The following is a 12,765-nucleotide window of genomic DNA, read 5'->3' as shown; positions in this document are numbered from 1 at the left end:
TTTTTTTTTTAGATTTTAGTAAACTCTTAGAACTGCCCTTTTCATCAAGTCAAAATATGAAAATATGTGTTTAAGTAAAGCCTTTGAATTCTTGTCTAACCTCTGTTACTTATGGGTTTTTACCAGCATTGTGGCAGGGCAGCATTTCATGGAAATTCAAGAGAGAAGTGGGAGTACAGACAGCACTAGCACTGGAGAAAAACTAATTTCAAAAGCAGCCCAAAACGTTTCCTATATTTTACTCTTTGTGCTTAGTGTTTCCTTTTTTTGAAGCAAGTGTAAGGAAATAGATAACTGTACCAAAATCTAATTTACCCAAATTGTATAATAGTCCAAAAGTGTGCTGATAAGTGTTGAATGTTTCAAACTCTGATCCGAAAACATTACTCAAGTTTATGTAGGATTGTATTTCCTTCACAGTTAAATACAGGTTCAAGCTAACAGCTTGGTAACTCATATATAAACTTAATGAGGCACTGTTGTATTCTTTTTTCTTCCATTTTTAATGAACAATTTCCTTTCAAAACTTCATTAACTGCACAAGTCTAATGTATAACATGAAGAACTTTATTGTCCTTTAAGCGCTGGAACTCATGTAGACACCCAGAAGCAATATTAAGATTTTCCTGACATCTAGCTTGTTATTGTTAAACTGCTTGGTCTTACTGTCCTGAAAATCTCTTCTTTCTGAATCAGTGATGAAGAACGCTACAGATACAGAGACTATGCAGAGAGGGGCTACGACCGCCATAGGACAAGCAGAGAGAAAGAAGACAGACACAGAGACAGGAGACACAGAGAGAAAGAAGAGACTCGACACAAGTCATCTCGAAGGTTTGATTTCTCTTTTTTTAATAGGATATGAAAGACTTGCCCAGTTTAAAAAAAAAAAAAAGAAAGAAAAAAAGAAGTAAACTTTTAAAAGAACCACAAACAAACAGGAGTTTTGTGGAAAGACTGTAAACACTCGAATGTGCTACTTGGAACGAGTCTGCCATATAAAACATGGACAGACAAGAAGCAATACTGACCCTGGGTAACCTCGTATTGAGTGACAGTCGGTATGTGAACAGAAATTAGGACACTGGGGAAAGAAGGGTAAAAATGGTGAGTCAGAAAGGGATGGAATGAAGCTGACATTCAGCAGCATGAACAGAACAACTCAACAGTCATTCTCAGTAAGTAAAATAGTCTTCACAGTCACTTGATAGAAATTGTTTTACCTGATCCATTTTAAGTTAGAAATAAAAGTTAAGTCCAGAAAATGGGGTTAACAAGAATGTCAAATTATTAAGGAATGCCAATAGGTGCATGACATTGTTAAACGTATTGCTATTAGAATATGGGTTGCAAATGGGAAAAAGCATTCTATTTTTCCCCCAAAAAGTACAGGATGGATAGATGTATGTTCCATTCCAGGAAAAATTCAGTTCTGCACTGACATCCAAAAACTCTGAGCTGGGAGCAGATGCCAGTTTTCAAATATGAATGCAGAAGCTGTTTTTTTGGTACTTTGTAATGAAATAGGGCCTGAAGTGTCAAGCGTTTGAGGCATGTTTTCTCTCTATTTAGTAACAGCAGACGTCGTCACGACAGTGAAGAAGGGGATAGCCACAGAAGGCACAAACACAAGAAGTCCAAAAGAAGCAAAGAAGGAAAAGAAGCCAGTGGTGAACCTGCTCCTGAACAGGAAAACACTGAAGCTGCCCCTGTGGAATAGGCTTGTGTGATTTTTTTTGCCTACTTGCATATATATTAGTGCCAGAAATAGATTACTATAAATCTTGTTATTTTTCTGGGAATTATAATAATTTGCTCTTAATCTTGTTCTGTTAGTTTGAAATCAAAGGTTACTTTGGTTTTTTTTGAAAATAAAAGAACGAATTTTTCATGTTAAGATTCTTGGACTGACTTTGTCTTTTAAGAAACAGTGAAACAGTGAAAAAACATCTTACATCTAGAGGCTTATGCTCTTACAATATAAGTAGGGCTTAAATTCTTTGTATTAAATTGTCTCCTTTTTTCATAAGCCAACGGGAAGGTCATTCTTTTACTGACTTTAGAAACAGTGTACATTCATTTTTTTATATACCCAACATCTGGAACAGTGTGGGTTTAGCTTTTGGAGACATTTTTGGAAAGGTCGTCCTTTACTACAGGGACACACAGGAACTGCAGGCTCTTCAAAAGACTTGTAATAATGTGAAGCAAAGAAAAACCTAGGGAAAGTGGGAAAGGTGCCGATTGTTCTTAGTTGGATGGAACACTGAGCATGGTGATGATACACTTGGTAATTATGTCTGGTTTGTGTGGGTGCATAAGGATGAATTAAGCTGGATAATCGTCCCTGCTGCTTTTCAGTGGCTTAAGAGAGAGTTCATTTTAGTCTTTGTTCTAGGGGAACAGCTGCCCTTAACATGATAAAGATTAACAAACATATCCTCTTCCCACTGCAAGCTTGTGAGATAAAAACAAGACTGTGGAACATGAGTAATTTGCAGAGAAAGACAAAGGACTATTTTAAAAGACATATAAGACCATCATCACTTTCAGATTTACTTCATGCAGAACAGTATCAAGTGTGATTGATAAGGCAGTCCCACAAAAATTTTACTGCTATTCAAAAGACTTACTTGATGGCGTTAGCAGGGTGCAGTGTATTTCCTTAAAAGTAATCTCTATATAAAAATCCCAGATTTAATATTATTAATCAGAACAAATCAGGGAATCGAGGTAATTTGGTTTTGGATGAAAATAATGTCTGTACAAGTACACAGTTACAATTATTTTTAATTATTTTAGAAATTTCATTCACAGTTTTACAGACTAACAAATAGTACTTGAAAGTCTTGAAAATACCAGCTTCATGCTGACCATGAAAAGGTACACATAATCAAAGTGCTGTTAATGTGTTGGATAAAAACCTTCACCTGATTATTGCAACTAGAAAAATTGCAAGAGATATTTCCATAAGGTTGCTCAAGGTTTTCTTTTTGTAAATCAAAATAAAGTGGGTGAGCAGAAGCTGTTGCTCCTTCCATTTCATCATTATTATTGTTATTATTATGCATTAAATAGATATATAGGAATGTATAAAAAAAAAACAACAAAAAACCCCTAAGAACACAGGGAAGGAAGGACTTAAGTCTGTAGCTTGGATCACTCTGAAGTGATTTTCTGACGGGTGTCACTGTTTTGCCTAAACTTGACTTTTCTTGACATGCGGGTTGAAATTTCACAAACCTTTTCTTTATAAATACATACTTTACTCCCCAAAAAAGCAAAGACTGGTGTTCCTTTTTTTAAAATGTTTTCCCCATGTTAAGATACTTGTCATACTCTCCATGAAGACTTGTTTTATAAAAATGTGCCAGGCCAGGACACAATTGTGAGAGTAATTTTTCCTTTTAGTTCTTTGAGCATCCTTGCCAAGCAGGCATGCATCATTCCGGATGTGTTCCTGCCATTGACAGCAAGGAGGATGTCACCGCATCTGAAAAGATAAATGCAAGACAACAATTAAACGAGGTGACTGCTTATCTTAAATGTTTTCAAATGCCAAAGCACATCCTTAAGCTGGGGGAAGGGTAGAAATGAGTATTATGGTTCCTTATGTGGCTAACTACTGTTCATGAATGTGGGAATAAAGCACATGAAAATACTTCACTTGTTTGGGTTTCTTACAAATATATAATTATTGAGACGTATTTGAAGGAAAACATGATATAGTTCTTCTGATGTTCATTCTGATGAATCATCACAGAATCATAGAAGGGCTTCAGTTGAAGGGACTTCAAAGATAATCCTGTTCCAATCCTTGCTCTGGCCAGGGACACCTTCTACTAGACCTGGTTGCTCAAAGCCAAGCCAACCTGTCCTTGAATATGGAGAAGGCATGCACAACTCTGGGCAACCTGTTCCAGAGTTTCACAAACCTCACATGAAATAATTTCTTTTTGATATCAGTCTAAAACTACTGTCTTTCAGTTTAAAGCCATTGTCCCCTGTCCTGCTCTACATACCCTTGTAAAAAGTCCCTTTCCAGCTTTAGATACTAGAATGATCCATGTTCTGAACAACTGCACCTTTTAAGCCTTGTTAATTGATGTAAGTTTGTGCCATAATTGTGCATTTACTCTCTTCAAGTGTATTGGTGTTTGCAGGGAAGGTGTTTGGTTGGGGTGTTTAGAACTGGAGATGTGGGAAATCTCTGTGCTGGCATGCTTTGTACCACCCCAGAGATCAAACTGACTCTTCTTTTAACTTACATACTAGTAGATTGCTAGACATGCGAAAACATTCTGCTATGAGGGCAGATCTGTTAAATTTCAGGCTACCTGTGTCCTGTTTTCATATCTCCCAGAGCTACTTCTGTATCAGTGAGTCCTTCCCCCATCTTAATGAAAACATGTTTTTTAAAAACTCCCACAAGTTAACCAGAAGAAGAACTTACTGAAATGCTACTTTTTAAAGATAGTAATCATTACCTAATTCTGCCATCATTATATGCTGGTGTTCCCCCAACAATGGATTTGATAAAGAATGGTTTGTTCCCAGTATGTTCTTCATAACCTCCTACGATGCTGAAGCCAAGACTTCCAGATGTATTTCTTCGTAATACAATTTCTTTGCAGCTGTACAAATATCTGAAATAAACCAGTTTAATTAAATGTCTTATAGTTAACTTTAGATTCTGATGAACCACTAATAATGAATCTGCCTTTTCATGGACCCATACACTGTTTTTTAAAATAGTGCCATATTTCCACTGTATTAAGCACCTACAGTTCTCTTCTGTTCCTGTAGTACTGCTTTCCTGTTACATCCAGATAACCGGTTATCCCAAAAGTAAAATTAGTCTTGGGCTTGAGCGTTAAAGAAGTTTCTTGTATAGGGTAGGAATTATGCAAATGCTCTGGTTGATGTGATGGAGAAACGCACTTAAGCCTGGATTTCATGTTTGTAAATCAGCAATTCAAAAAGCTGTGTTTCTTCTACCTTGCACACCCCAACGACTTGTTTATCTTCCAGATATGAGCCTGTGTGTGATTAATTATGTCCAAGTGCTCAGGCACTTACTACTGTGGTGCATGTCAAAGTGTAATAATTTGAAGGCAAATTGAACGACTACAAAAATGACAGATTACACAAAGACAAAATTAGTAGAATTAGGGATCCTGAGCTTTTCTTTTTGAGTAACCTGATAAGTCACAGCATGGAAGATGAGAGAAACTTGTGCATGTGAGTCAGTGCTTTGGAGTACTGAGTCTGCTCTTAAGAAGATAGCTTGTCCTTACTATAATGATTAATACAAGATTTTGTAGTAAGAGAACTGAAATCTGCATCTCCATTTGTCTTTTGAATGTATTTTATGATACTGTTATGCTCATCAAAGCCTAGGTTCAAAAACTAGGAATAGGGGAGAACTAAGAATAGTGTTATTAGGCTCTTAAATGTTGCCTAATGCTCTGAGTACATTAATTTGTTTCCTTTTTTTTTTTTTTTTTAAACCAAATTAGTTCAATTTGTTAGAGAGTGAGTGATAAAAATTTCTCTCCATAATACTTTACCATCTTATCCTTAGTGGTGTCCCCAGGAATGACTGAAATTTCTGAATGACTATAAATATATTTGCTACTCCAAATCTTAAAATATAGGCTGACCTACAGCAGGTAACTGTTACAAGCTCTATTCAGAGACTTTTTAGGTTTCTAGGAAGCACCTGACACTTCTATAGGAGGATAAATAGCCTTTATGTTAAAGACTGACATGCCTAGTTTTAAAAATTGTATTTTAAATAGTGCATTTGCTGTCTTTCACAGCAGTAACACTAGATTAGTCCCCCAGGGCCTACAAATATTCACCTGCTGCCAGGATGGTACGTTTGTAATATTTGCACAAGAATTCACTGCTTGCTAATGTAAGAAACAGGTGACATTTGCTTCTTCCTCAGCAGCCAGGCATTATTACTTTACCGTCTGTGGACTTCTTCAATGTGCTAAATCACTTAAACCCTCTATGTTTGATGGTACTTATCAAGGTCATGACCAAGTAGTGCCAGGATCCAGCCCTTAGTGCTGTAATTCAGTGTTGATGTTGGGACAGAGGTCTCTGCTGCCCAGTGCTACCCTCACTGCCTTAAGGAGCACATTCCTGAAATTGAAAGGTAATCAGCTAAATCCTAATGCCATAGAACAGTAGGCAAGCAGGTAAGGACGGGAGGATAAAAGGCAGTGAAGCCAAGCACACCAAGCACAGAATGTGCATTCTCTACATGCAATCTATAAAGTTATTAGTTGCATGGTCTCCATCAGTCCAGAAAGCATAATTATATATTTGCTGTCAAAGTGTATGATAAATTTAAGTAAAATAGACACAGCATAAAAGCATTAGGATTGTTCTCTCTGCCAGAGCACAGAAAACACATAAAAACCAAGGAGCAGCAGAGAGCAACCACACAGTTGTGACTCCAAGACCCTGCTCTGCCTTTTGCCTCACCAAAGGGACTGGGTGTAACCTGCTCTGACAAGAATGCAGTGGAGACATGGAAGTCAGGAGAAGAGGTGCTGGTGTGATGGTCAGTTTGGGAAACCCCCTTTTCTCCCCTTTTCACAAAATATTGACAAGATGGTCTTCTTGGGTTCCCCATACCCAAACTGGTAATTAAATGTTTTCAGTTATGAAAGCCAAGTCTGCTTTGGCCATGACAATAATGAGTGAGGGATTTCCTTGTCTATTGACCAATGAGTTTACTCACTCTTCTCCTTTTCACTCACCCTCCTGCGGGTGTTGGTGCAGGCAGGTCCAACCCATCATGACAGCCATAGCTAGAGACTGACTCTTAAAAGAATAGGAGTGTCTAGGACGTGTTTATGCCTTTTAATTCAATGTTTTCTAATCTCCATCCTGTGGGACAGAGGTATAGGCATGACAGCGCATCAGTGCTGTTCAGCGCTGCCACGGCTGTGAAAAATGCTGGCAGGCAAAGCTGAGCTGTATGGAATGCAGGTACTGCTTGCTCCAAAGATTTCTGTGCCTAAGCAGAGATGCCTGCTCTGCCTAAGCCAAGAGCAGCCCAAAGGGAGTCCATTCTTTTAGGGCTGTTTAATCATAAAGACAAGCTACAAAGTACCATGGAGAAAAGATAAAACAATATGAAAGCGCTTAGTGCGTTTGAGTAGCTCATGTTTCTGTGATAATGAAAGCCCCAGTCCGGGTGTTTTGACCCAGTCAAAACATAACCCACTAAACCATACCCATAACCCACTAAACTGCAACTGGTCTAAGGAGAACCATCTCCTTGGAAGACAGCAGCTCACAGTCTTCAGCCTTTGTCATTAAATACTCCAGAAGATGAGGATAAGGAATAATTTATGTGTGAACCTGCCTCAGATACAAGATTGAGGGATATACAGTGTCTAGCCACACGGTCCTACCTTGAGCAATACAACTAAGCATCAGTTACTGATGCATAAGGAATTTAAAAGTTTTTAAGAAAAGCCTGTTTTCAAGTAGTTAAATGTGCAATTCCCTGCTGATTTTCATAAAGCACAAGTAGCCTTATGCTCTAGGAATGAAAACCAGACCAACTGCAGGAGGATTTCAGCACTAACAGCTATGAAAAGAATAACTCTCTCCTCCCTCCCCATTACAGTACACAAATGGCAGCCAAATAAGTAATCTTTGAGAATTGTTTCCACCAGTGTTCTACAGCCTAGACCGAGTTACTTTGGAGGTGTTTCTGTCCCAATTTCATGTTTTACAACTTGTTCTACTCCAGGTTTGCAGAATGACTTTGGCCACCTTGTCTCTTTCTCATCTCACTTTACAGATGAAGAAAAGCACTTGCGTGAAGTACTAATGTTTGTAAATGTTATGACAGGACGATCTAGAAAGTATTCTAAGTACTAGCTGAGGGAAGGAAATGTGAGGAGAGCAAAGAAAGGAGAGCAGGAAAACAAGCAACGGTAAAAGCAGCATCACAGAGCTGGGGAAATGCTCTTTGCCAGCTGTTCCCCGTTATTTCCTTTGTGCATGCTTCACAACAACATGTCCCTCTACCAATAAAGGCATTCTGTCTTCCTAAACAACAAACAATTAAATTAGCTACCCTGAAATAAGACTTGGGGCGAGAATGCTTAAGGCCCTGCATCACTGTTTCCTCCCGCCGCCCAGCCGCAACCCCTCCGCTTGTGTGCAGGCCAAGTTTTGACAGATGTCAGATGCACATGTGCACATATTTTATAACCACCACATATTGGATCGTACTACAGAAAGGACAGAGGAGCTGTTTATGTATTATTAAGCCATACAAAAGTGGGAAAGCCCAATTCTAAGATCTTGCAAGAAAAGGACAAAATTTAAGTGAGATCCACAAATGCTAAATTAGCAGGATGGCTTTTCCAAGTCTTTGAGCTTTGGTGCAAGGGATCAGATAACTTGTCTGATTCTGCTGCTACCAACTTCATGCAGAAAAGTTATATAGCTCCCTAATTCTCAATATTTGTGTCTCTTGTCTGTACCCATCTCTGTAATATGCATGCAGTCCCTGGGAAATGAAGAGTTCTGTTGTAGTGTTGAAAATCAGGTATTTACAGTAAGCTACTTTGCATCTTGTAACTATTATTAATGTTAGCCTGCTTTCTACTTCATTGATCATGGACAGAAGTCTGTAGATATGCTCTAGTGTTTAGTTCAACTCAGCACATTTTGTGGTACCATTCACAGGATTTTCCTCAAAATTTCATGGATTTGGAACAAAGGAAAGACTCTCCTGTCCCCTCAGTTTCCTGAGCCTGAACATCCCACTCTAAATTGTGAGGTCAAGCTGCCTCTGAACACCCCACCTTGCTTGCTGTGAACAGATACACACACTGCACTGCCAAGGCTTGGCTTGAGCCACATCTTTCCTTTCTCTAAAGAATTTAAATAATCTACTATCCAGCTTCCTCTTTTTAAACTATGCCTGTTCCTGGCCTACCAGTTTTACTGCCTTTTCTATTTGTTCAGTTTGTCTCATATAGGTGTGCCCCTTCTTGCTCATCTTCCCAAGTACTTTTCATGATCCTGCATAATAATGATTTTAACACTTGTGCTTTTCTGTTAGCTGTAGCAAACATTTTTAGACTCATAAATCTTGGAACAGTCCTTCTAGTAAATTTTTTTAATTAAAGTAGGTGATTCTTCAACATTTTGCCCCATAATTGCCCTTCAGGCACTTTTTTCAAGATGGACCTGTCAGACATCTATTTAGACAGAGTAAAATTTTCTCTAACAGCCTGGAAAATGTCATGAGACTGCTGACAATATCTTGGGACCTAGTGAGATGTGATCCTTGCCAAAAGCAAACTGAAAGCCAGAGAAAGGTTAAATGCTCAGCCTGGAGCACAATGAGTTAACACGATACACATCCTTGTGAGAGAACTTGTTGAAGGACTTTCAGACATCTGATGTGGGCCCTGGAGAATCAGAACAATGAGTGAGTGAGCACAGTTATGCTTGGGAAGACTGAAGGGTCTGCTAATACCTAGTGAGCAATCCCAAACCTGATCCTCTTGTGCCCCTACTCAGCCAATCAGCTCCAGGAAGAAAACAGAGCACCTTTGTTACTGTCACATCTAACGCGCACTGGTCCCTGTCCCAGGCGCTAGTCTGATGTCCAGAGCAGCGTCCCCACTCAGCATACCAATGTCCCCATGTCTCTTTGAAGGAGAAGGGCCGTGCTGTGCTCTGTGCACGGCCTCACAGCTGGGGATAGAGTTACAATGAGCTCTTGTCTTCAGCCTTGCTGACACCGGGGCTGATTTTCCTTCAGACGAAAAGAGCTGGAATGCCTTCACACATGCAGCCTTCAGAGGAGGAAGGCTGAAGTGAACTCAGAAACTGTTTCTAAAACAGGAAAACTCATTTTACTGCCAAACTGCAAAGTGGAACTGACTGATGTGAACTCTTGAGTGCAAGCCTGCAGTACTGTGGAGCTCTGTTCTTCAGGTCCTCTACCATGCTAAGGTACTGGGAACTTCAGGCAGCTCCATGAAGGGCTGGCACAGGCAGGGTGTGATTGTTTCAGTCCATCTAGCAATGGATGGTGATAGAAGGCAAGACTCAGCACCGCAGATTGCAGTATCTATAAGGCCTCTGGTCTGTTGCTGTCTCTTCACTGAGAGCATTACCCGTGCTCTAGTACCTTCACTGTGGTGCTGGTCAAGCTCAGGAGTGCAGAAGTTAGCAGGAATGAGGATCTCCTTGGGCCTGCCTGTCTTCAGAGACTAAGTGAGAAAAATTTACCATTGCCTGGGGTAGCAAGGTACCATTTATTGCATTTTCTTTTTACTGCTTTTCTTTCACAGATATAAAGATGTAGTCCTCCCCACTGGAGGAGGAACATTTTGCCTGTGGGTTACAGACACACAGCCCACCTTTTGCTCTTGCAGTGCTTCAGCACATGTTATACAGTCATTAGCGTCAGACCAAGCCCTGAAAAACATCTGGCCCTCACAGCAGACCTTCCTGCAAGGTGAATGAGTTCAAAATGGCTCCAGCTAGAAAGAGCGAAACTTGTTATGCAAGAGTAGGAAATGAAGAGGAGTCCTGAAACTGTGCCTAGAGAAAAGCCCACCTGTTCTGCAGACCATCTTTTCCTGCCCTCCTGTAAAAGAGAGACACTGAACTGCTGCCAGAATTAGGAGTACAGTCAAGAGGAACTTAAAAGATAAATCCTTCATTCCTTAAAACTGAGTGTCAGTTTCAACTTTGTGATCCCAGCTTTGCATATTCACAGATTCACAATGTGTCCTCATTTCATTCTTTCTGGAATGTCCTGGAAGCTGTAGGTATTACACCATGCACACTGAGAGCTTAGTGATGGGCTATGTGGCTCTTATTATCCTTGCTGAAATGACAACACAGCTGCTTCCTGTGTGTGACAAATGGACTTCTTTCAGGCGGGGGTGGGGTTAAAAGAGGTGACTTGGACATGCTGGCCAACTGCACGAACTTTGCAACATCTGGGTAAAGTCAAACAATTCAGCTGGATTTGGCTAAGGAGAAGGGCTGTGCAGCTTGAGTGTTGCAGGAGGGGTATCTGCCTTCTGCAGGGTGGTTGAGTCTAAACTTCAGTTCAGCAAGCTCCTGTATCCCTGTAAGATTTTCCTTTCACTCCCTAAGTGCCAGATATGTTTACAAGATTGAAACAATTCAGCATCCTATCCTCCCTTGCGAGGGGAACTGCATGTCTATTTGGCCATGTACACGTACCCATTTACAAAAGGGAGGTATTTAGAGTCAACCCAGTGACAGAACCTGGATTTAATTAAGATGTCAGTGCAATGAATCAAGCCAAAAGAAAGTATTGCCAGAAAATACAAATCTTTCCTCCCACTCCCCCTCAGCAAGAGGTTGCAATCTGTGGACTTACCGTGGCAGCCCCAGCCACATAACCCAAGACGGTGACCACTCGCTGCTCTCGGAGGTCACCTGTGTGTCCTCAGGGGATGGTAGGTGACCCTGCTCCTCCTGGGCTTCACATGCTCTCATCTCCAGGGCTTTGAGCACCACTGAGGAGTTGGTGTTCTTCAGCAGGGCGACAGCCTCACTCCGGCTGACTCCTGTCAGATCAATCCCATTCACGTTCAGGAGGATGTCACCTGAGACCAATAAAGCTGATGATAAAAAACCCTGCAGTGTTTCCAGGATTCCCTCCCCACCTCCACAAACAAGTGAGTCAAATCCATGGCCAAGAACAGGCTGCCTGACGAGGCTTTTTGTTTTTCCTATTGTTTAATGAAGCATATGCTAGTAAACATGCCACAGGCATGAGGGAAGATTCCTGTACACAGAAACTTTTTGCGTGGCTGGACAGAGGATTTGTCCTGGTTTCTTTCCACGTCATGTCCTGCATCTGGAGCTGAACAAACAGCTGGGGTCCTGCTGTACCAACAAGCTTTGGTACTGGTGCCTAGTACTGATCCAGGTCTCTGGAGTCCACTTCCAGCTAACAACATTTGTACTCATCCTAAGCTTGAAACCCAACAGCTCAGTGATGTTTTTTCTCCCAGCTCTCCCTTAGCAGAGGACTGCCACTCTAATTGGCTCTTCCTAGGTTGCTTCGTGGAATGACATGTTATTATTTTCACATTAATGCCTGTTTGAATGGCTGCAAGCCAAACCATTTTTCCGTATGCCTTATTTATAATACAGGCACAGCAGCCACAGAGAAAAATGCAAAGATGACCTCAATTACTACAGGAAGAACAATAAGGACATCACTAATGTCATGCAAGCAGCCTCAATGCCAAGTGCTCTGCAACCCTTCATAGCAGGCTCCCATGCCAGGGCTTTTCTGGGTGCCCTCTGTGCTTGGCCTGGATGCTTCTCCAGGCAGAGATGTATCACTGGCAGTCCAGGTGCTGCAAATGAGCATTAGCCTCTTCTTGTGGTCTGTCCCCAATAAGAAGGACAACAGCCTAAGAGCTGCTCAGAGGCCTACGGTGCTATTATAACATCACATATTCATTTGTTTCTAATTTTATCAAATTAACTGGGCTGAGTTTTCCATGCTGCCTCATGATGAATACTTTTTGGAAATCCCACTGAGAGGTAGTCATCTCCCAGCAGAAAGAAAGGGGTAATTTGCTGTTTTGCTCTTGTTGTGTTCTCACATGGGTTTCATTGAGTAGACACAAAGAGGAAGTTCCCATGTGTGCCAGTGCTGGGCACTGAGACCCAGGCTCCTGGGGTCTGACTGGGTTGCAGCTATTCTGCCCC

At 40.8% G+C, this 12,765-nt stretch overlaps 2 protein-coding genes across 4 annotated transcripts in view; one reads left to right on the top strand and one right to left on the bottom strand.

Annotated features, from left to right (window-relative positions):
- FIP1L1 (factor interacting with PAPOLA and CPSF1) overlaps positions 1–1,897 on the top strand; it is a 36,304-nt gene extending 34,407 nt beyond the window's left edge. For all 3 annotated transcript variants that reach the window (XM_041402625.1, XM_041402624.1, XM_041402623.1), the window contains 2 exons: positions 697–834; positions 1,573–1,897. In XM_041402625.1, the coding sequence (XP_041258559.1) occupies positions 697–834; positions 1,573–1,720 (286 nt within the window). In that variant the 3' untranslated portion in view covers positions 1,721–1,897. The remainder of the gene's footprint in view (positions 1–696; positions 835–1,572) is intronic.
- An 876-nt stretch (positions 1,898–2,773) lies between these two features.
- LNX1 (ligand of numb-protein X 1) overlaps positions 2,774–12,765 on the bottom strand; it is a 65,688-nt gene continuing 55,696 nt past the window's right edge. The window contains exons 9-11 of the mRNA XM_041402630.1: positions 11,417–11,645; positions 4,488–4,646; positions 2,774–3,493 (exon numbers count right to left, since the gene is read on the bottom strand). Coding sequence (XP_041258564.1) covers positions 3,358–3,493; positions 4,488–4,646; positions 11,417–11,645 — 524 coding nt within the window. The 3' untranslated portion in view covers positions 2,774–3,357. The remainder of the gene's footprint in view (positions 3,494–4,487; positions 4,647–11,416; positions 11,646–12,765) is intronic.

This window comes from Onychostruthus taczanowskii, unplaced genomic scaffold (assembly GCF_017590055.1).
Source record: "Onychostruthus taczanowskii isolate IOZ18803 unplaced genomic scaffold, ASM1759005v1 scaffold2, whole genome shotgun sequence".
NCBI lineage: Eukaryota > Metazoa > Chordata > Aves > Passeriformes > Passeridae > Onychostruthus > Onychostruthus taczanowskii.
This window is presented reverse-complemented; position numbering and strand designations above follow the sequence as displayed.